This window comes from Poecilia formosa, unplaced genomic scaffold (genome assembly GCF_000485575.1).
Source record: "Poecilia formosa unplaced genomic scaffold, Poecilia_formosa-5.1.2 Scaffold70, whole genome shotgun sequence".
NCBI lineage: Eukaryota > Metazoa > Chordata > Actinopteri > Cyprinodontiformes > Poeciliidae > Poecilia > Poecilia formosa.
The window spans coordinates 1,884,984-1,907,731 of NW_006800009.1; the positions used below are offsets into that span (position 1 = coordinate 1,884,984).

The 22,748-nt window shown below is 38.6% G+C and overlaps 2 protein-coding genes and 1 long non-coding RNA gene across 7 annotated transcripts in view; 1 reads left to right on the forward strand and 2 right to left on the reverse strand.

The window, feature by feature from the left end:
- spryd7b (SPRY domain containing 7b) overlaps positions 1-2,896 on the reverse strand; it is a 7,330-nt gene extending 4,434 nt beyond the window's left edge. The window contains exons 1-3 of the mRNA XM_007555512.2: positions 2,809-2,896; positions 2,602-2,722; positions 239-355 (exon numbers count right to left, since the gene is read on the reverse strand). Coding sequence (XP_007555574.1) covers positions 239-355; positions 2,602-2,707 — 223 coding nt within the window. The 5' untranslated portion in view covers positions 2,708-2,722; positions 2,809-2,896. The remainder of the gene's footprint in view (positions 1-238; positions 356-2,601; positions 2,723-2,808) is intronic.
- trim13 (tripartite motif containing 13) lies at positions 2,851-5,929 on the forward strand. Of its 5 annotated transcripts, none has more exons than XM_016673101.1 (3): positions 3,588-4,087; positions 4,146-4,186; positions 4,279-5,929. In XM_016673101.1, exon 3 carries the CDS (start codon positions 4,285-4,287, stop codon positions 5,476-5,478), a length of 1,194 nt encoding a protein of 397 aa, XP_016528587.1. In that variant the 5' UTR covers positions 3,588-4,087; positions 4,146-4,186; positions 4,279-4,284; the 3' UTR covers positions 5,479-5,929. The 5 variants fall into 5 exon arrangements, with proteins under 5 accessions (XP_007555576.1, XP_007555575.2, XP_016528587.1 ...); XM_016673102.1 differs by having other exon boundaries at positions 4,150-4,186; XM_007555514.2 differs by lacking the exons at positions 3,588-4,087; positions 4,146-4,186 and adding an exon at positions 2,851-2,932.
- The window catches only part of LOC107836617 (uncharacterized), a 26,883-nt gene continuing 9,687 nt past the window's right edge, over positions 5,553-22,748 (reverse strand). Inside the window, exon 2 of the long non-coding RNA XR_001662562.1 lies at positions 5,553-8,742. This is a non-coding gene — a long non-coding RNA (uncharacterized LOC107836617). The remainder of the gene's footprint in view (positions 8,743-22,748) is intronic.

Here is a 22,748-nt window from a genome sequence, read left to right on the forward strand (position 1 = left end):
TATAAATTTAGGTTGATAAAATGTACTTAAAATAATAAACACGGAATAATACAGCTAAAATTAAGCATATTTTAAGTCAATACAATGCTGCATTTAAAGTACTATAAAATGAACATAAAGCTTTATACAGCATAGGCAAGAAAAACTACAAAAGGTCCCAAAAGCTCAATTTAAATCAGGAAAAGAAAGTGGAAGAACAGGGTAGGAATCCAGTAAAAACCTAAAATCCAGGACTTACCGCTGGACTGGATCTTAAATTCAAAGTAGCTTTTGTTCTGGTGCAGAGGAGCATTGGCAAGGCAGCCTCCAGTCCCGCATATTCTCCGGCCGCTCTTTACGATGACGACGTCTGTGCCTGCAGCGCAAAAATATTAACAATAAATTGCAAGGCAATGCACTGCTCTCCTGTGCATTGCTATGGCAGGCCCCAATAAATCCTCCAACCAACTCTTCTCTGCTCTGGTGTCATCAACTCTGTAAACCTTGTCAGACTCAAGGGAGGTACTAATGGACATCCTCGTCCTCTCTGTAACCCCGTCACATTATTTCCATTTGCTGTACATTATACACATTAATATTTCTCCACTTAGATACTGTGTAATTTAGCCTCCAAGGGTTTAAATGGAGCATCTGATTTATGACCTTTTTTAAACATTGCAGCAGTCAGTTTTTCACAGTTCTCATTTGTCCATAATAGATCTTTTCCTTCATAATATTCTCTTCTTCACACATATCCCAATGGCCAGAGATCTTGGCACCTCTTTGAATTAGTATTCGTGGCCGGCCTTGAGACCAGATTACTGAGTGTGAAACCAATAAACATATTAGCCTGTGTGTGCCCTGCTGATTTTTTTTTTAAGTTTGCTTAATTCCAAAGAGATGAACAGCCCTGGCAGCACATTATGTTTCACTGAAATTAAATCTTGGAGACTCCTGCAACAGTAAGTCATTATACAGCAACTGTTTTCACTTTGTCAAGGAAAAGCTACATGTTTGATAGAAATTTTGGGAGAAAGTTGATCTAGTGAGACCAAAAAGAAAAGTCCTCAGCATCAATTTGAAAACCTGACAGAGACATGCTAAGCATGCCATAAATAACATGATCCCGACAGTCAAGCACAGAGGTGGAACCATTATGCTTAGGGACGGTTTCCCTGCTAGAGGAGCTTCCGTGCTGAGTTTTACTTGGGTGTTTGCATCAAACACATGGGGAGATAAATTGAAAACAACACTGATGACTCTATTCAAGACTACAAACCAAAAGAGGCAAAGTTTTTTTTATTTAACTGGTAATTAGCTACCTAGAGAAAATGATGAGTCCCTATGATTCAGAAGGCAGTGTAGGGCTGTGAAGGAGCCCTGATTTAACACTGACTGGTTGTCATTTTATTTGAACTGGAAAAGGTTGATATACATCCTTTATCTATTGACTGCACAAGTATCTGTCACCGTGCAAAGTTCAACAAATTTCAACTTTGACCTGGGCACAGCAATCTAAAAGAAGATGGACGCCGAAGAGGAAGCTGCGCTCCACATGCGCTGTTTGGTTGTTCGGTCCATGTGTGGTCTGTGTAGCCAAAGAAGACCAACACCAACGTCCCTTGAGGCCTTTGTGTGTGTGTGTGATGAGGGCTGGTAGACTGTGGGTACTTTGAATACTTCTAAGATTGTTATTTGGTCTCCAGAGCTGTGTTTACATCCTTAGCCCAAAGTCACGCTCACGACAGATGGGAGTCTTCTTTTTCTAAGCTTCCTCTGTAGGGTGCCTATGTTCAACCACATAGTTGGAGTATGGAGTTCTGTCATTTGAGGGGACCTTAAGGTAGATTCACCACTCCTCCAGTCGTTAGAAGTCTGATCATTTGGCCTGGGCATCTGATCTCGATGGCTCCTTGGTGCTTTTCCTACTGGGAAACAAATTGTGTGGAGTGTTTGGAATGCTTAGAATGAGCCAGAGATTACCACAGGGCACAGGGAAGTCTGGGGTATCCCTGCTGGACCTCTTACCCCTGTTACTTTAAGTCAGATAAATAGAAGACAATAGATTGATGGAAGTTTTTCCAGTACTTTTTGTCCACATCTTTTGTGATGCTTTCTGTCCTCAAAAGCAACAAAATTACTAAAAATGAGAGACTATATTACTTCACAAAATCATGATTACAAAATCATCAGAGGATTATGTATCTCTCCTATTAATTCTGTTTTTGATAGGCATGTTTTTTTGTAAATTGTATATTTAAAATAAATATGCCTTTTCGGATAAATGAGATATTAATTGTAGAAGAATATATATTTTTAAAGAGCATTCTTGTATGTGTGTTCAAGTCAGTTACTTTTACTTAACTGCAAAGGAAAAATGGCCAGTAATCAACCTCAAACAAAGAATTACAGTTTATTAATAATTAGCAAGCAATATTCAGTTCAGACAATTAAAAGCACGTAATTCAAGTTATAAAACAAATACAAGTAGTAAAACACAACGAAACAGTGTCTACAATTATTCAAGAAGCTAAACGCTAACTAGCTTCAATTGTATATATTTTTTCCCAGTAGATGATTGGTGTAAACATGGTTAACAGTTTTTCATATGAACCTACTCACCCATGTGATGAGTGTTTAACTGAACAGTGGGCATCTCCTTCAGGGGTATATGCCCCGAACCGCCCTCTCCGCAGCAGCCGAAACAACACGTAAACATAGCGGCCATTCTTTCCTCCCGATCCTAACCAAACATCCGGAAAAGAGAGGCTGTCAAACCAAAGAGCGCTGCTGCGTCAGAAAATTAAAAGTGCTGCCCCCTGGACGCACCAGTGACACCTAGCGGCAGAAGGGCGGAGCTACAACACTGGCTGCTCCCTGTACTGTATCCAATCACAGCGGCAAAGACAGGCAGTTGCTCCTGATGGCATGGAAACAAGGGAAGAAAATCAAGGTCAACATTGCTCCACGTGACTCAGTAACTATTGGGTATCGATGTTACATAACCCCGAGTAAATAGATAGTGGATTAGGGGTTAATGTAAGCGTTCAATCGGTAATATGGGAGTTTATCAGAGCAGAGCATGGACCCAAGTCTCATTTGGACTGCTGCTGAAACAGTCTGGAAGCACTGAGAGTAGCACAACTCTGGGTCAGCTAATATGCAGCTACAGCTACACTTTTACACTGCCAAAAGTTAACAGCTGCCTGAATCAATTCGTGCCAACACGAACTACTAAATTAGTTCAGAGTTAAAGATGCTAAAAACCTACTTGACAGTTTTTCACGCTGTAATGTTTTGCATAGCAACAGCCCCTCCCCCAACCGACGGCTTGGGGTCGCCTGCCAATTCCTCCGTAGCGACAAAAACGTACACTCATAAAAAATTCCCAGTCGAAGCCGTTGAATAACCCAAAATACATTCAGGTTACACATACTCTCAATTCGGCACAAAATCGGATTTATGTGTGCACAAATGAGGACGAATCGTCCGATTATATGTTTCTGCTTGGCGCTGAAGCGGTTAACTCCACACCCGGAAAGGGCGAAGTCTGCACAGCAACAAGCGCCATGATTGCGTTGCAAAGAGCGCCTCAGCAGCTGGTGAGTGATTCTTTTGGTCCAGTAGTTGCATGTTACTATGCGCTTGCAAAAATCTGTCACAGCCCTCCTTTCGGTACCTTGCCAACAGCAGCAAGCAGCGCGAGCAAGCCCCACTTCTGTCGATAATCTGTCGCATTGGATTGGTGAGGGGGAATCGCTGTGATTTAGAGCGCAGCTGTCAGCTAACCGCGGTCCCGCTGACAAGGAATGCAAGACAAGCGAAGAATAGTTTGTTGCTGGAGTTAATATCCAAGTTATTTTGGGGTTATTTTCGACCAGTCTGTGTGCTGGTTATGCCGAAAAAAAGCCTCAGGATGTGGCACAGCCTCAGATGCGCAAACGGAGCTCCAGCGGGCAGATTTTTTACGCGGGCACACCGATCCAAGACGGTTTCACTTTCAAGACGGGAATGCATCAGAAACAGCTGGAACGTGACTTGACCCAGGAGGAAAAAAACAAAATCTGTATCCTTTTGCGACCTTGTTCTCGTTTGTAGTTCGTTTTAAATATATATATATATATATATATATATATATATATATATATATATATATATATATATATATATATATATATATATATAACGGCATCCCCTTTGAGTGTGGGTGCGTATTGTGATAAGTCTGTATTATTGAGTGATTTTATTGGTTTTTCCCTGCATGTGTGTTTTGACGCCTGGGTGATGATGTGTTCGCAGGGCACGATGGAGCAGCTGGAAGAGGAGCTTACGTGCCCAGTCTGCTGCGGTCTCTTCGAGGACCCGCGGGTGCTGCTGTGCTCGCACAGCTTCTGCAAGAAGTGCTTGGAGGGGCTGCTGGAGGGCAACCGGGGTCCGGCTTTCAGGACGCCTTTGAAATGCCCCACGTGCCGCAAGGAGACCCCCCATAACGGCGCGAGCAGCCTGCAGATCAACTACTCTTTGCGCGCCATCGTCGACAAGTTCAGCAAAATTAAAGTGATGCCTAAAATGTCCGCTTGCAAGCAACACTGCGGGCAGCCGCTCAACATATTCTGCGCCACCGACCTGCGGCTCATTTGCGGAATCTGCGCGACGACCGACGAGCACAGGGGCCACGGCTTCAGCTCCCTGGAGGACGCGTACGAGCGAGAGAAGGGGGCGTTCGGAGACCTGCTCCAGGAGGCGGAGAGCTGGCAGAGCGCGGACACCCTGTCCTGCCTGGAGACGCTGCAAGCCAGCAAGAAAAAGGCTCTCCAGTCGGTGGGCAAGGACGCGGAGAAGGTGGCCGACTACTTCGACAAGCTCATCGGATCCCTCGAGTGCAAAAAGAGCGAGATCCTCTCCGACTTCGAGACGCTAAAGCTGGTGGTGATGCAGGCGTACGACCCGGAGATCTCCAAGCTGAGCGCCGCGCTGGAGGAGCAGAGTCGCGCGCTCGGACTGGCGGAGTCCGTCAGAGGCGTCTCCGACCCGCTGTGCTTCCTGCAGCACATGCAGGAGTTCCGTGAGAAGATCAAGGTCCTGAAGGAGACCGCCCTGCCCTCTCGGAAAGACATGGACGTGGGGCCCCTTGTGCGTAATTTCGATGTGAAAAAATGGGATTCCCTCCGGCTCCGAGAAATAGACAAGATCTCAGTCCCACATGAGAATGGCGCCTACCAAACAGGTGGCTCTCGGATACCATCGTGGTCCAAGTGGATCGTTTTGTCCCTGGTACTCTTCCTGTCAACACTACCCATCTTTTTCCTGTCACCGCCGTACACTGCAATCGACGTGACCTCAAGAATCCAAGCGCTGATCACTGAATGTGTCCCTTCCGCTACTCTGTACCTGCAGGAAATCAATGACATGTGCGCAGGTCTGATCGAAGCAGGTCAGGAACATATGATGAGATTAATTTCAAATCTGTCCACTACTTTCACTCACTACTTATCCTAATTCGTGCAGAAGAGGAGCGAATGAATGGAAACACTTATACTTGTTTACATTATGTTGTATTATTATTATTATTATTTTAACCTTTGGTCCTTAATGAAGCCTGAAAATCAAACAATCCTCTAAATCCTCAGAGGTTGCAGTCTAAACCTAATTATGTTTTTTTGTTTTTTTATTTAATTTTGTACACTAACGATATATATATTCTTTTTTTAACTTGATTTTTGGAAAATAAATTTGAAAAATCCCGAGTCACTGCTATGGTTGTTTTCCTTCAGAGCGACAGGGTGAGATCAGGCTGCCGCTGTAATGATGGGGAGAAACTCAGCGCTCCGCGCGCCACAGTGATGCTGCAACCTCTTCAAGGTTACAAACGTTACGTAACAGGGCCCGTGTGAAACATTCAGCGGGCTGCAGAGGGAGGTACGAAGACACAGCTCGGTCATGTTTTCAGTGAAACAGAAAAATTGCTCAACGTGTAGCAGCAGTCAGATGCTCAACCTCAGCACTTAATAAATGCTGATCCGCCAGGTTTTTTTTTTTTTTATAAAATTCAGATCTGATCTTCTGCGGCTCTTTCGTTTCACGGCTGGCAGTGCAAAATCCAGAAGGTGCGCCCTTGTTGAAATAAATTGCGCAGAGCATAATTTACTCCCTAAAAATCTGATTTTTTTTTTTTTTTTTATGTGAGCAGTGACAACGCAAGGAAAATTCTTCACATTTCGGATTGGAGATTGTTTCCCCCACCAGCAGTGTGTATTGAAAAAGAGGTCAGATCACACAATTAAGGCGGGAATTATTAGAATCACTTAAATGTATTTGTTTTTACTCTGGTATATGCGGGGATCCCTTATGTGGAGGGGGCTGGAGAGTGACAGACCATGAAGTGAAGCAGTGATGTCAGCAAAGACATTAATTCCGCATATACGTCACACAGGTCTGTACATAAGCCCATAACATATATAGCTTACTGTTGCCAGGCAAATATAGGATGAGGCATTAATATTTTAAATCCCATGCCACCTTTTTATATAATTCATGTTTTTTTATATATATATAAAAACTAAAAGGTGAAGCTATATTCATGGCACAACAAAGCGCAAAGCCCTCCAGTTAATAAATAAATATGCGCAATATAGAGGTTAGGAATAAGCCTATTTCCCAGTTATGAAACCTGAGTACCAAGGTCTGTTAAAAAAAATAAAATTATATATATATATATATATATATATATATATACACTGTATATACATATATTGTCAGGATGAAAAAGTGCACTTCTTTGCGTGCAGATTACAAACCAGAAAAGTAAAAACAAAATTTAGAACTAAATGGCGCAACGTATTTATTCACGTGAACGCAAAGGGGAAGTGTAATGACGGGAAAACTTATTTTAATCACAGCGAAGAATATTTTAAAAGGCTTCACAAACTATGAAAACAGGCGATTTTTAATAACAAAATCAGTGTAAAGGTAAATTGCTACGTTACAGCTCGCAAATTAAGAATTTGTATATTTTTATGTGGACAGATTTAGTTTTGTCACGTTATAATGATCAGTCCGTATTTAAGAGTGTCTGGAGAAATTTAATGGGAGCTAAAATACAGGCAATTCGCTTCAAAGTAAAACATTAAGATATGTAGGCCATATTTTCAGCACGGTGACTTCAAGGTGAAACGGGCTTTTTACATAGAACCGCAAATATTGCTGCATTAAAATGAATCCCGGATTTTTTATTTGGAAAAAAGTAACATTTACTTAAATGATTATGAAGTTTAATAGGCTATTCTTTTATTTTTAATTTAAAAATATATATATGAAGAGGCCCCAAAAGGCCGGAGTGAATATAAACCCTATAAGGCGGACAAAATATCGGCCCCGCACTTAAGACTACGTTACGAAAACTCTTGTTTGTTAATGAAAATGTAATTATTTAATAAACCAGCAGAAAAAGGTCACTTTTTAATTTAGATATCAAAGAGAAGTTTTAATATTTATGAAGCAGGTGTTAGACTAGCTTTTAATATCTTCCATTTCATATGTGTATATATTTTAGAAAAAAAGGGGAAAGGGCGTAATTTTCACAACCCACAAAGAAAAAAAAAAAAAGAAAAAAGAAAAGAAAAAAATAGTATTGCTGAATCAAATTTGAGATTATCGCCAGTAATATTCTGAGCGCATAGCAAATGCTTGAAACGCTTTCGCGTCCAACTGCGCTTAAAATGGAGTCTGGTAGCGGGGCACGGGGCATGACGAGTTACGAAACCGCAGGATTTCACGTAACCGCAGACTTGTCCTCTACGTTGGGGGATTTATAGCGGCCACAAATACTTAAAAGTGCAAGATCATTTAAAAATACAGGAGAGTCACGATAAAAATCCAGATTTTATTCTTAAAAACTTGGGAAGAAAACCCTAACGGATTCAGTGTTTAAATCAGATACTTCTAATGTTTGTATAAACTGATCAGAGGACCATCTGAGCAGCGCAGCAGAGGCCAAACAGGCCCCGGTGAGCGCTTCTGCTTAGCGGCTGTAATTCTGGGACAACAGTGGGAAAATATTAAGAGTCAGCACTTGTAACGTGTTTAGTGTTACTTTGGCAAAAAAAAAAAAAAGTTAACATACAATTAAAGAATATCGTTATTAGGAAAAAAAAACCCACAAACGAGATCAGTTAATGGTTTTATTTCTCAAAAATATTCACATATAACAAGAGACCTGTTATAATCTTCAAACATTCATTGAAAAAAAAAATAAAAAATTCAATTGCATGTAATGTAACCTATCATCACCTACAGAGGGGTCTGAGAGCATTCAGAGCGTGAGTGGTCAGCTTTGCTTCAGCAGCACGATCAATACTGGAGACTTCAGCTAGTCTTAACTCCAATATTTACGTGCTGCTACAGTAAGGCGACCAGCGAGTCAGAATGATACATGCCCTGGAACCGTTTCATCATCGTCATTAGCAACACAACTATCTGGATAACATGAGCTCAGGCAGCCAGTGGTCATCAAAGACATCTGGAGGGGCTTAAAGCTGATCGCTTGCATGTTGTGTTATTCAGGCTTTATTGCGGCAGCACGGCATGGCCTGCATCTCAGAGTAACCCACAAACCATTCTGTGCTGCTACAACATCACCAGAAAGATCTGCTCCTCCTCTTCGGCACTCTGCACTTGCCTTGTGGCCCGCGCTTCAAATCCGCATCTTGGATTCATCCAAGTAAGACGGCGGAGACGATCAGCATCCACATCTTACGTCTCCATCTGAAACAGAGAAAAGGACAATTCAGTCTGTGACTTCTGCAAAAGAAATGTTTTCTAAAAAACTTTCACAACATTTCAGAGACTGGCTGCAGCAGTTTTGGGCACAACGAGACGGCTTTGATGTCTGATGACAAAGTTCTTGGCTCAGTGTCTCGGAGCTGCTGGACGAGGACGAGGCCCAGCCTCTCCACAGAACGGCACTGTTCGGTCTTTCTCAATTCAAAAACTATTTCTCCACGCGCGTTGCTTAATGCGCGAAGGCGTCGTCATGTTGAAATGTTGAGAGAAGGGGGCCTTTCCCAGACTGTTGCCACAGCACTGGAAGTAGTGTTGACAAAGATTAGCTTTATGCCATGTAGTACGAGGATTCCCAAAATGCATGGAGATGTTTCCTCTGGCCACATGGTGCAACAGAGGTGTTTTATGTTTGTGAGGTCAAGTGTTTAAGTAAACTAAGTGGTTTAATTAGAGATGTACCGATCACGGTTTTCTGGACCAATGCTGATTTCCAATCTGTCATTCTGGTTCTTATAAATAGAATATTGTAGTATAACATGCAGAGGAAAACATGCATTTGATAGAGGTAGCAGTTTTGAACTAACAGGAATATTTACTTATAACAGGCAAAAAAAAAGAGTAAAAACAGAAAAAAATAAGAATCATGCTAACTGACATGTAATTTTACATAATTTGTTCAAAAAGGAGCAGGTAGAAGTTAACTAAGGAATTACATGTTCTCCATTTCATCACAAATTTCTTTTGATGCGTTTCAAGATTGGAAATGCTGAGAGTTTGTAGTTTTGAAGCTTTAATGAATAGAAAGAGTCAGATCAGCGGAAAATAGGCCCCGTTCTAATCTCTCGGGATTATTGATTGGTGCACCTCTAGATTAAATTTTTTTTTTCTTTTTTAAACACAGCAGTAAAACTGCGTCAAAAGCTCTGTAAAACCCAGGGAGCGACAGAAAAGCTGAACATAATCAGCTACTAATCTTACAAACAGGAGAGACACGCTGCTTTGTGTCAAGTCGACTGCATTAACTATTCCAAACGCAGCAGCAAATTTATTTCCAAACACTAAAAAAGGCACCGTAAGCAAAATAATCACAAGACACTTGTAAGATATGTGTGGTGTGTCTTCAGTTTGATAGTAACTTCGCTGTATCATGACTTACACAGAGAGTAATAACTAATAGAAACGCTCATATTTAACTCTTATGAGAAGGGTGGAGGGGTTGTATTTCTATATTTTATAAAAAGTAACAAAAAAAAAAAAAAATCAAATGAGCAACTATGGGAAAAGTTGAGATAAACTGAATTGTTGTTTGAATAAATAACCCTAACCAGGATGAAATCAACTGATCAAAAACTAACCAGCAACAAAAGAAAAACAAAATAATTTTTATATTTAAAGCAAAAAAGAACCATCATGTTTTATATATGAAGAAAACGTATGTCAAACTTTCTTGAGAATTGTAACATTCAAGTTAGCAATTCTAATCTCTTTGAAGCTTAAAGTTATTTGATCCTGATAGAAGTCCCAGTGGAGTTGGGATGTGGTGATTGTGTTGCCACTAGAGGTCTCAATGGACCCGTGATTATAACTTTATTCTGAAATGGACTCAATAGCCAGAATCTAATAAGATCACGTTCAACTTCTCTTCATAATGTCACAGGGAACTAATGCAGGTCAGTCTGTCAGCACAAACTCCACAGCGTTTTCGGTGGTGGATTAATTGGAGTAAAGCAGAATTAGAAGAACTCACGTCTAGCTTTTATTTACCATCTATGCTGTCTGATAAACAAAGGTTATAAAATAAATGTTATTGTGTAAAGAGAGAACACGTTCTGTTAGGAAAACTAGACTTTTATGTGCTGCATGTTCCTGATACTAAAATACAAAGAGGCTGCATGCATAATTTAATTTACAAGTCAACACAGGATGGCTATTAATAGCTTAATGTGGATTAAATATTTGGTGGTAAAGAAGAGAAAAACAGGAAGACGCAAGTAAACTTCTGACATGAAAGCAAAATTTGAAAATGCTTTGACTAATGTCTTCACCTCACTATAAGTTAACAAATAGGCTATATTAATCATTTTTAAATAGCACTTTAATAAGCGCATTCTTAAAACTCACATGAAAAGTGTGTTTTTAGCTTCTTTTGCGTGACTAACTTTAGTCATAGTTAAAGCTGTGGGACTTGTGACTCTCTTCCTACCTTTAGGCATAAATGCTTTCCCAAACAATGACACGCATCAGAAATTTATTAGGTGACAGAATGTCAGACCAGACTGGTTCAGCAGCTGTATTAACACCCTGGCACTACAGACAGTAGCACAGTGTGTGGAAGACACTGAGGCCCAATGAGTTCAGCATGTTATCCCTCCAGGGTTTTAATGTGGATACCTAAAGCAGAACATTTAGAATGAAATTTTAGCTACTCACTGGCAAAACATAATTTAAAAACAAAATATCTCACTACCTACAAGACCATTTTTAAAAAAAACCAATTTTAAAAGCATCAAAAAGTGGTATTTGTGAATCTTGTATATGTACGAAGTAAAGAAGAAAAAAAAATAGATTTAGAGATTATATCATAAGTATGCTGATAAGCATCACTGTACTATCCTAGAAGAGTAGAAAACTTAAGAATATATGATATTTGACTTTTGGCATAGTGTAGATCCATTAAAACTTTACATTCAGGAATTAAAAACATTGTTTTTTTATATAAATGGGACATACGGTTGTAGTTCAAAGCTCAAAACAACTACACCTCCTCTCAAAACATGCAATAGCTGCCAAGTCAAACAATATCAGATTCCAAAATATATATATAAAAAAAGAAAAATTAAAACAAGGCACAACCTTGAAACTGATGAAAGTACACTAGAGAGAAATGCTTTCCCTTAAAAAAAAAAGTGTTATCCACTTACTATTAAAATATTTCCAGGAAAAAAAAAATTAATAAAAAATGTGAAAGTTGTTTTAAGATATTCTGCATCACCTGCATACACAGATGTAGACAGGTCAGTACCAGGATAAAACACACCACATCCCCTGTCAAAAAGCACATCGACAGTTAAGTCACAGTAGAAAGAAATATTTAAATACAAGCATATGTAACACTGCGTGGATAAAATATGTGCATCCAAGCACAATTGATGCAAGATTCATTTACTATGCTGGGGGTTGGGCAAAAAAAAAAAAATAAATAAATAAAAAAAATAAAATAAAAAATCTAAGTAATTTCTTTTATAAATAGAAGAAAAAAATCTCCTTGATCATGTGAATTTCAGTGTTTTCTTTTTCTAGACTAATATTTACAAAAAAATATATATTTCATATGTCACAAAGCTGCATGTGGAAAAAGTGTGTGTGTGTGTGTAACAGTAAAAAGTAAAGGTGCATGCTCGTAAATTTTAAACTGAAATTTCAGCAACAAACGCTTCACCTTGATCATCAGGCACAAATCAGGTAAGCCAACACATTTCCTTATATACTAATAATTACTTTACAAGTCTGGTTGGAAACCCTTCTCATCAATGACTAACCCTGCCCTTTTCTTCCTCCTCTTTCTCATTTAAGGAAGCATGCTCGGACAAGTCACCTTCACTGCTCAGCCTTTTTAACCCATTCCTGACACTTGCTCCCTGCACAATGACCTCAAAGAGTCACCTGACCCTGAGGCTGAAAGGTCAAGTATAACCTCCTCCACCCTGCTGGGTTCAGGGACATTGACATGACAACCCATCAGCACCCCGGATCAAGTGGTCTGGCCTGACCGGTGCTACAGACCTGCACAAGCACAGACTAAGCAATGGCATCATGTGGGAATATACTCCTAATCCATCCGCATAAAAAGATAAAAGGTTGGGGGGCGGGGGGAATCTGATAAATACACCATCTTTTTTTTTTACTCTTGTGTTACATGTTGGGGGGAAAAAACAGGTACTTTTCACAAAACAAGAAAAAAAAAAAGAAAAAAAAAAGAGGGAGGTAGATTAACACCAGCTGTTTCCTCAGCTGAATTAACATTTTACAAGTTTGGGCAACAATTAAAAAAAAAAAAAAACAGAGGCAGGGAACTTTGTTCTGCTTCATGCAAAAATGGGAAGTCTTGATCCCAGATAAGGCAGTAACTTTTGCACACCCAGTGAAGCACTAAAAGCAGAGGCTTGGTAGGTGAGGGCCACATGGACTAATTTATATCATGGGACAACAACACAGGGTTCTTCCTCTTTAGGTACACACTAACCTCTCCATATACTGCTAAAGTGCAACTCTGATAGCTGACGCTCTAAATTTGTTAAGAAGTGTAGATTCGTAAAGACAAACCGGAATGCAAAACTAAAATAAATAAAAAATAATTATATATATATATATATCCTTACTGTCTCACTTGTAGAGAGTGTAACTATTTAATTAACTGCAACTGTCCGCTTGATTTGCTAACAAAATTATGTCCTACATTATTTACAGATCATCTCTGTTAAGGCTTACCACTTAAGTGTAACTAAATATTTTTAGCAGATCCAGGCTGCAAAATGTAAAGTTTCCCCATGGACTCGCAACACCGTTTCCTCTAAATACATCAGTTCGCCCACAATGAGTCGGGTGAAATATTTAATCCAAACTCAACAAGTGCACCTATTCCCACAATGTAATGACCAACTTTGCAGGGGCTCAGTCCTCAGCAAATACATTTAGATTTTATTTGAATCATCCGAGGGTTCCGCTTACTCTTTACATAAAACAAAGGAGCAAAAACAGACAGCACACCTCACAATCATTGAGATTCATATGCATGACCAGGGGACTCAGTTTACACCCAAGTCATCAAAAAAGCACAAAAAAAAAAAAAAAAAAAAAAAAAAAAAAAGAAGAAAAAAAAAGAAACTTTCCTGTCCTTTTTTTCTGCTATCCTTGTAAAGCACTCAATGCAAAAGAACAGCAATGTTTAAACTGAGTATGCTGCATTTGCAGACTCCCATGTGCAAGTGGGGCAAAAGAGGAAGCAAGGCAAAAGTGTGAGAGCAGGCTCACACGCCTATTCACTTGTGGAGCAATTACTGAAACACGACCTAAACGGTTATAAAAAAATAAAAATAAAAAAAAAAGAAAGAAAAAAGAAAGAAAGAAAAAAAACATATATATTTAGATGCCACAAACTGGAGTGATTCAGTGTAAGAAAGTATTCTCCCCGCCCCCGATTTATGCTTCATCAGCTTTTATGCTAAAAGAATGAAACCCTGTTGTGATATTAAATTTGTTGACCTTTGCACAATATTACTTGTGAAAAGAAAATAATGTGATGGTATAATTATAAGTTGTATAATTACAAAGATTCCTAGCAGCTCCATATTTGGCCCAGCAACACGTCTAGCTCTGTGCTGACAAATACACATCTGCAGCTCAACATCAAATTCAACAGTGATGACAGAAACACATGCAATGCAGAACTTGGTGAATAAAATTTAGGATAAACATTATTATGAAATTATATTTATACACACACACACACACACACACACATATACATATATATAAAAATATGTTTATCAATAGTGGCAAGCAAAAAATAAGAATAAATTAATTAAAAAGATGAACATGAGCTTTCTTAATTATTTAAAGGTTAAAAGTAAAATTGCACTGATTTGCAATTTTTAAATTACAAATATAGGGTCCAACAACTAAAAGTCACAGAAACACCATGTGTGTTTTGCTGCAAGTGCTTTTACTAATAATCATTTTATCACCTAAAGTTTAACAATGACTTGACCTTCAGTTAAAATAAATAAATAAATACAAATAAAACATTTAAAGATATTGCCTAAATACACTGTGTTTACAGTACATAACCTAACTGTGGGACTATGGATTTGCACACATTCAGTTCATGTCATATTTAATCTTCACCTAAACATCTCATAGTAGCGCATATTGCTACAAAAAAAAGAAGAAAAAAATGACATTTTAAATGAGAACTAAGCCTTCACTGTAAAGTCATTTTAAGAAAAATATCAGAAAAAGCTAGTGCAAAACCTTTGCATGCAGAACGTATGCAAGGACTTTAAGTACATGCAGTGTTGCCACTACTGATATGAACCTGAACCAACATCATGCAAAAAAACAAAAAACAAACGCTTTCCTTCCCTCAAGACTGCATCTTAACTTTTTTTTTTTGCAGCTTCAGTAAATCCTTGACTAAAAAGACAACCGTTTCACTGATTACAGAACTTGAATTATGCCTAGAGAAAAACTGACAATGTGACAGCTTCTGTTTTATGCAAATCAGATGCAGAACTGAAACCAGGGCCAATACCTGGAAATGAACCAAGACGACCCATGAAAACGGTTCCTGTCAAAACAAATTTGAATACTATAAAGTTTATGCTGAGTAGTGCAGAAAGAAAGAAGAGAAAGAGGAGGGTGGGTGGAGAGGGGAGATGGGTGGGTGGGTGGGGGGGTTCTGCAGTCTGGTTACAAACACATGTGAGCAAATGCAAGAGAGGAACAGTTTCACCAGGAAATGGGGGGTGGGAGCCCATTTTGCCAGAGGGGTCTGAGGAGACAGAATGATGAGTCACAGAATGTCAAGCTAGCAGTCTGAAGCAGCACAACAGTGCACTACAAAGAGGGTGAAAAGGTAAATACCAGAGTGTGGAGAGGAAACATAAACCTGTAGCATTTAAAGCAGATTATCACTACAGGGTGGAATATCATGTGCCAACACAAGCAGCTGTTTCTTCACAAAAAGTATTCATCTGACATGTCTGGGTACGTCAGACACCTCATGGAAAAATATGTTACCAAAGGTGAAAAAGTACAAATACAATTCATGACTCCTGATTGTAAAAAAAATCACTTTGATATCCGTTATGTAACAAACAGGGAAACATACTTAAAACTATGTGGGGAGAAATATTGGAGGATTACTTGAGCAAATTCAATTTCATTTCAGTAATGCTGCCTTGTCTGAAAAATAAAGGCACCTCTTCAAATTCACCCTATTGGATTTCAAAGATCTGACGCTTATGGCTGCAAAACGTCTAATGTATTTTTTTTGTACGCACATAATGTAGGTCGGCACTTTTTTTCCCCCCTCCTTTCTTTTTTTAGATATCTATGGCGTGTCAGCAATTTGCCTTCTAATCTTAGATTTTAAAAAACAATGTGGATAAAATGGCAGAACATCACAACAAGATTTAGCCTGAAGGTGTGTGTGTGTGTGTGTGTGTATATATATATATATATANGACCCCTGACCCAAAAACAGGGTTTCCCCTCGTGGGGACCAGGCTCAGGTCCCCACGAGGAGCGATTGGTCCCCACAACGTAGTATATGTCAGGAAAATCGTCCCCACAAGGTATTACAAACAAACGCACACACACACACACACACACACACACACACATCTATATCAAGACACCCTGGCAGAATATTTTGACAGATCAGTGCCAATACTGTCCCGTCAAGCTTGTTGACCATAACTGCTTATTTACATATATACATACATACACACACACACACACATCTATATCAGGAAGCCCTGGCAGAATATTTTGACAGATCAGTGCCAATACTGTCCCGTCAAGCTTGTTGACCATAACTGCTTATTTACATCAACACTGCTCGTCAATTTCATTAACAATAAATATTCTTTTTTTTTCTTCTTTATGTTAACATAGTAGTCAGCAGAATTTTACAAGAGTAAAATGGAAAGTTGGAGCAAATTCAAGTGATTTACACATTTTACTCCATAATCTAAACCATATAATCACACATATTGAAACCTGTAACATAACTATATTTAAAGTGGTCTTCATCCTCACCCTGATATTAAAGTTCTGTAGCAGTACAATAATTTACTTGCCGTGTGTTCATAACAATTTTCCATCACAGCAGATTAGCCAGTTTCTCTCTGAACAAAATGCCCACAAAGATAACCAAAATCTTACTAGATGAGCAGAGCAGTTTCACAATGAATATGCTGCCCCAATTCAGAAGCATCTATTATATTAAAGTGCCACGAGAAAATACCAATGATAACAGAGCTGCTTAGCTACATTTCCATTCAACTCCTGTGTGTCATGTATTTAAAATGACAGCACACGCACACACAAAAGCTATAAGTAAGCACACTTCCAGATGTAAGGAGGCTTGGCGAGGGGGAAAAAAAGGCAGTTCAAGTTTACAGAGGTGACTGCCGTGTCTCGTTTTCGAGTTATTTCTTTTAATTATCTCTAAATCTATTTAGCTGTGTTCACACGAATTTCTCTGAATAAGTTAAAACTATAAAACTGAAAAAAGGCCTCACGTTATGTAACACATCAAACCGATCTCTACTTTTGCAAGGAAGTAAAAGGGGCGGGTTCACACGATCAAATACATAGAGCTCCCATTTTTCCTCTCATTTCCAGAAAAAGATACAAAAAATATACAGGATATAGCTGCATAATATAATCGCATTTAATGGTGTTATGATGATGAATGACTCTGGTCTGTCAACCTTCACTCTACGATAAAACCACGAGGTATTCCGCCTACACTTAAAATTAATCAGTCATCAGGACATAGAAAAAGTGCAGCGATGCCTAAACGGGTGAAAAAGGGCAAATGGAAGCAGAAAGCGCCGCCGAAAGTCAAACTACGATAAACCCAAACTCCAGACATCAAAGTAAGGCGGGAGAAGCACCGAAAATATATATATTTTTTACATTTAATTAAAATTCATAACATAGTTTCTAATCAGGATATCTATTTGTTACGTTAAGGACTGCTACAATTCAAGTGAAATAATCTGAAGTTGCAATCGTAGTTTGCTGTCACTTGGCTTGGAGCCACATAGATCATCTAACGCTCACTGTAAGGCATTCGCATCTTTTAACAGGAAAAAAAGAAAAAAAAGCGAATGCGAAGCGTTTGACAGGATAAAATTACAGTTAAGTGCCATTAGTATACAAATTTTCACTTGTCGTTTACAGTCATTTTTGTAGCTTAAGGAGACATCTAGTTTCACCTTTTTTGTAATTATTGTCATTACTACTTTTGAGGTCACACAGCGATATAATGGCAAACTTACCAGTTGTCCTCTAACAACCTCGGAAGTCCACATATCGCAATTCACAAGCCCGAACAAAATGTCTGCCTTTGCTAACAAGATCGTTAAAATTAAGTTACTACAAAAAGCACAGTGTCCGTCCCGGTCTTTCATTTTGATTTTTTTTTTTCCCTCCCAGGGTAATGCAAGTGCCGTGTGCATTTGTTGACACTACCGACTCTCCGCTGCCTCGAACCTGGCAGCTTCTGCGCCTCCCGCTCAAAACTGGTCAATGTAGAAAAAGAAATATCCAATACAGCTCAACTTTCACTAATAACACTAAAGTTAACTATTACCTTGTAGTGTCAAAAAAAGGGGGGGAAAATCCTCTGTATTTTTTTTTCTAAAGTGGTCTCCATCACCCTTTTGATAAAATAATCCACTGTATGAGCGCATTTTCCCTCTACCGTTACAGCGCAGCAAAGTCAGAAATCCCTCTCTTTGAGGTAGCACGCTAAGCTAGCCTGCTAACCGCTCGGAATAGTATAGGCTGCCAACACTGGCCAAACAGCTAACGTCTCCCCGCCACGGTCGGTCTCCCTCCTGTTTTCCACGTATTTCCTCTCCTTAAATCCGCTCGAATTACCAGAATAAAAACGTACGTTCACATCTGTGGCTGTAAATACCTGTGTTCCAGCTGAAATAAAGGATTTTCTTCTCTAAAAACGCAGTTTGGGTTTTAACCACTTGGCTTCTTCTCGCGCCCCCCCCCAACCCCTCTCCGTCTCAGCGACAGCTCTCTATATTCGCAGCAGCATCCTCTTCCCGCAGCTGTTGAAGCGATCGCTGCTCACTCGAAAATGGCGCCGAAAGATACACTGCTCATTCAAATTCGATAGAGCCTCCCATTCTCCCTATTGGCTGGATGAAAAGCGGATTCGGCGCAGCTGATTGGACACTGAAAATGCACTCTGTGCTGATGTCACAGCTTTCCGCAGTGGTCGGCTGAAAGAGACAGCATTAACTCTTTGTGTCCCAGGTTGGCTATTTGCAGCAAAAAGATGTATAGGGAATCACGTTAAACTTTTCAAAAGCAAAATGTTGTTACTAAACGAATGCCACAACATGTGGTTTTATTAAAAAATTACAATTGAAATGTTGGAAAAGTCTTAAACTGCAATTAAAGCAACAGAAAAATCCCTATTAGGACACGCCAAGTCATGAACAGACCAGACTACTGCATTTGTTCTAGATGTATCAACATTGCAGCAAATCCTTGACATAATGTAACATCAAATGCTGTTCTCTGTCATGTTTCTTAGCACCTAAAACTCATCTTGTTTGCATAGTGAGCTTGTTGAAAGTCTTTGGTGTCAACTGAGTGACCCACATCAAAACAACTATGAAGTTCTATTTATCCTCAGGGTTACATTACTCTGTACTTTACCAGGAAGACACAAATTAGTCATCTGCCTGCCTCTTCAGTCCCACTCAATGGTTATGCGTACCTTATATTTGTTTTGCAAGTGTGTAGAAGAAGTTTTCAAAATATGTAAACATAAAAAAGCTACATTGAGCTAATACATATAACCAATATACATTAAAGGAATATTTTAGAATATTTAAAGTGGGGTTATGTTAAAAGTCAATAAGCAATATCTTACCGGTGATAGCTCTTACACTACCTAAAGCTTCTGCAAGCACGTGCATTAGTTTGGCTTTTAGGTTCTATAAATATCAGTAGTATTCATCATTATTTTCATTATTTATATTATATTTTAGTCATTACATTTCCACATAGTGTAATGCTACGACATATCTTTTAATTTAATCCCAGTTTTATGTTTATGTTTTAATTCTCAAACACCTATGGGAATGCAGTTTTGGCTATAAACTTGGATGCATAACACAACGTTTTCATTATAAATACATAGCAATCTTCCCTGAATTTGTCCCTGATGAATAAACAAAATATACTCGTATTAGTGTCTTCATTTCGTATAAATCCAGAACAGAAATAAATCCAAACAGAAGCAAGATTGAGATTGGCCAGGATCTAAGTGAACTTAAAACAATGCAATGTCAAAAACATCACTATGGTTTATCCCTAATGCTATTTTATGAACATTTTTGAAACAAATTATGTTTATGTCTGCATTGAGAGGATATGAAAAATATATGAAGGAGTTTGTGTGCTACCACTGATCTTACTGGGTACTGAGAACAGAACATATAAACTGTTCTTTGGTCCAGAGTACCTGTTTGACAGAAAAGTCAAGCAGGGTAAAAATCAATAAAATACCATTAACTTAAACTTTCTTTAATACTTTTGCTTTTTAGACCACTTTAGCTTTATTTCCGGCAGTTACTCTTACAAAAATTGCTTTGGATGTTCCTTTCTCAGTACATTTTAAACAGGAGGACCTCTGGTGGCAAACTGCTTACTACTTTTATTTCATTTTTTATTTTTTGCATTAAATAACAGTAAGTTTCTGTGTAAATAACAGATCTAAGCCAAAATAATGACAAGTAGAAAGTTCATAAATTAATGTTAGCATAAACCGCTGTGACATTTCTGACAACCTGGTTCCTTTAGCACAGCAGAAGCTTGTTTTGGTCTTGGCATCTCTCAAACTGGCTTTTTGCTTAAAGTTTCAGAGCCAACTCTGAATTGTACTAAATAAAAACACCAAGAGAGTTATCTGAAAATAATAGTTAGATTCTTTTTTTTTTTTTTTTTAGTTTGCTGTGTTTCAGCAGTTCATATCTTACCTACAGTAGATAATTCTCTTGTCATCTTTATTTTGTATCCAGATTAAGTGGAACAGGAGGCTGAAGCTAATAGTTAATGTGAAGGGAGCCAAAGTGTAGTTATTTCTTATCACTTTGTAGAATTTCAGAATTTCAGCATCAAACCAACTTAATGCTGATTTGTGTGAATGCTGTTTCATTTTTTGTTGTTGTTATTTTTTTTAAATAGACCTTCAAAGTATAGTTACATTTGCACTGGATGGTTATTAACAGAGAAGCTGGTGATTTCTTAGAGGTTGGTGAGAGGTTGGCACCACCGGTAAACTAACTGAACGAAACACATTCACGGAATAGAACATGAAATGTTTCCAATCATTTTAACTATCTGATGTAAAATTGTAAAAAGGAAAAATAGCATATCAGTTTTAATGATAAACTTTTAACAGAAAAAAAAAAAAAAAAAAAAAAAAAAAATATATATATATATATATATATAGAGATAGAGAGAGAGAGAGAGAGAGAGAGAGAGAGTTGGTGCCGGTGGTTACCTATAGTCAGCATCTTGCTTGTCTACCAAGCCTATCAGGTCAACATATGAATTAGTGACTAATATTTCAGGGATAAAAAACCCCCAGAGGGTTCATGTGAGCAACAGTGAGTAGTAAGCACAGACATTCATGATGCAGTTCTTCCTCTCAGTCATAATTTGGAGTTGGCTTATTTTCTCCCTCAGTCTGAATGAGAACATTTCTTCATTATCTAAAATTGCGCTGACATCACATTGCCTGCTCTAGTTTTAATTAAGTTTCAATTTCGGTGGCAGCATTTAAATAAATAAATAAATAAATAAATAAATAAATAAATAAATTCTTCACTGATTTTCTGTCTGACCAAATATCCATTATAAACGGGAGGAATTGGATTGAGCGCATTTGATGTGAAAAAAATTATGACATAGCTATTTCTTTCAGTTCAGGATCACACTGGCAACACTGTTTATGTTAGCTGACCATTGTGGTGCGCCGTACACACATGGCTCTTCGACAGCAACCCTGCTGCTGTCATGTCTACTTTTGCACACTGCAAAAACACAAAATCTTTTTTGTCTAGTTTGTAGTGCAAATGTCTTAGTACACATGGAATAAGACAAAACTAACTTAATAGTAACCGATCAGCAAGATATAGGAGCTTGTTTTAAATAATTCCTTAATATTGTTGAAAAAGTTCTAGTTCCATTGGCAGATTACTTCACAAATTGTCTGCTAGTGGAACAAGAACATTGTGATCAATATTAAGGAAATATTTACTTAAAACAAGCCTCTATATATTCCTGATAAGTTACTTGTAAGTTAGTTTTGTCTTATTTCAAGCGTAATAAGACATTTGCACTGCAAACGAGACTAAAAATATTTGGTAAGATTCGCAGCGAATGCACTTTAAGCAAAATGTACACACGATGCAAGAGGTGCTTAAAATCCAAAAATTTTTCACTTTTTTCCAGTCATGGTAATAACAACATCTTTAAAGTGTTAAATCTTTCTAGATCCTCTCAAGCAAGCCCAATATTTCATTGCACAGCTGTGTGTTTTCATTTAAAAAAAAAAAAAAGAAAAAAAAATGACGCTTTCTACTTTTAGAGAACAAAAGCCAACTGGGAGAGAGAGAGAGAGAGAGAGGGCGCCCACTGTATATGCATTCTGGTGTAGTGTGGACAATAGGGCGGAGAGGAAAAAAACACACTTGTTTACAGATAAACTGGTTTGGACAGGAAGCCAGTAAGGAGGAGCTCTGTGTTGTTAAACAGGCATGTGGAGAGACCGGGATGAGCCAGCAAAAAAAACACGACCGTGACCATGGGACAGATATCACGCTGTACTCCTAGACACACACACACACGCACGCACACGCACACACACACACGCACACACCGTAGTACTAAATATCCTCAGCAGACTTATGCTATGCTTCTAGCTTGGCAAATAATACAGGAAGAGAAACAATGCCTCGTTTTGCAATCTGAACCGTAATTGAAGTTTGTTTGGTTTCAAAATAATAATAATAGAAAAAAAATTAAAAATGCACTCATTGGCCTGAATTTGTAGTGCCAAAACAGTAGCAAAGCGGAGCTGTGGAGAATACTACAGAGTTCATCCTGCATTGTGTCAGCGTCACATGAGTGCACACTGCCTTCCATTAGGCAGGAGATCC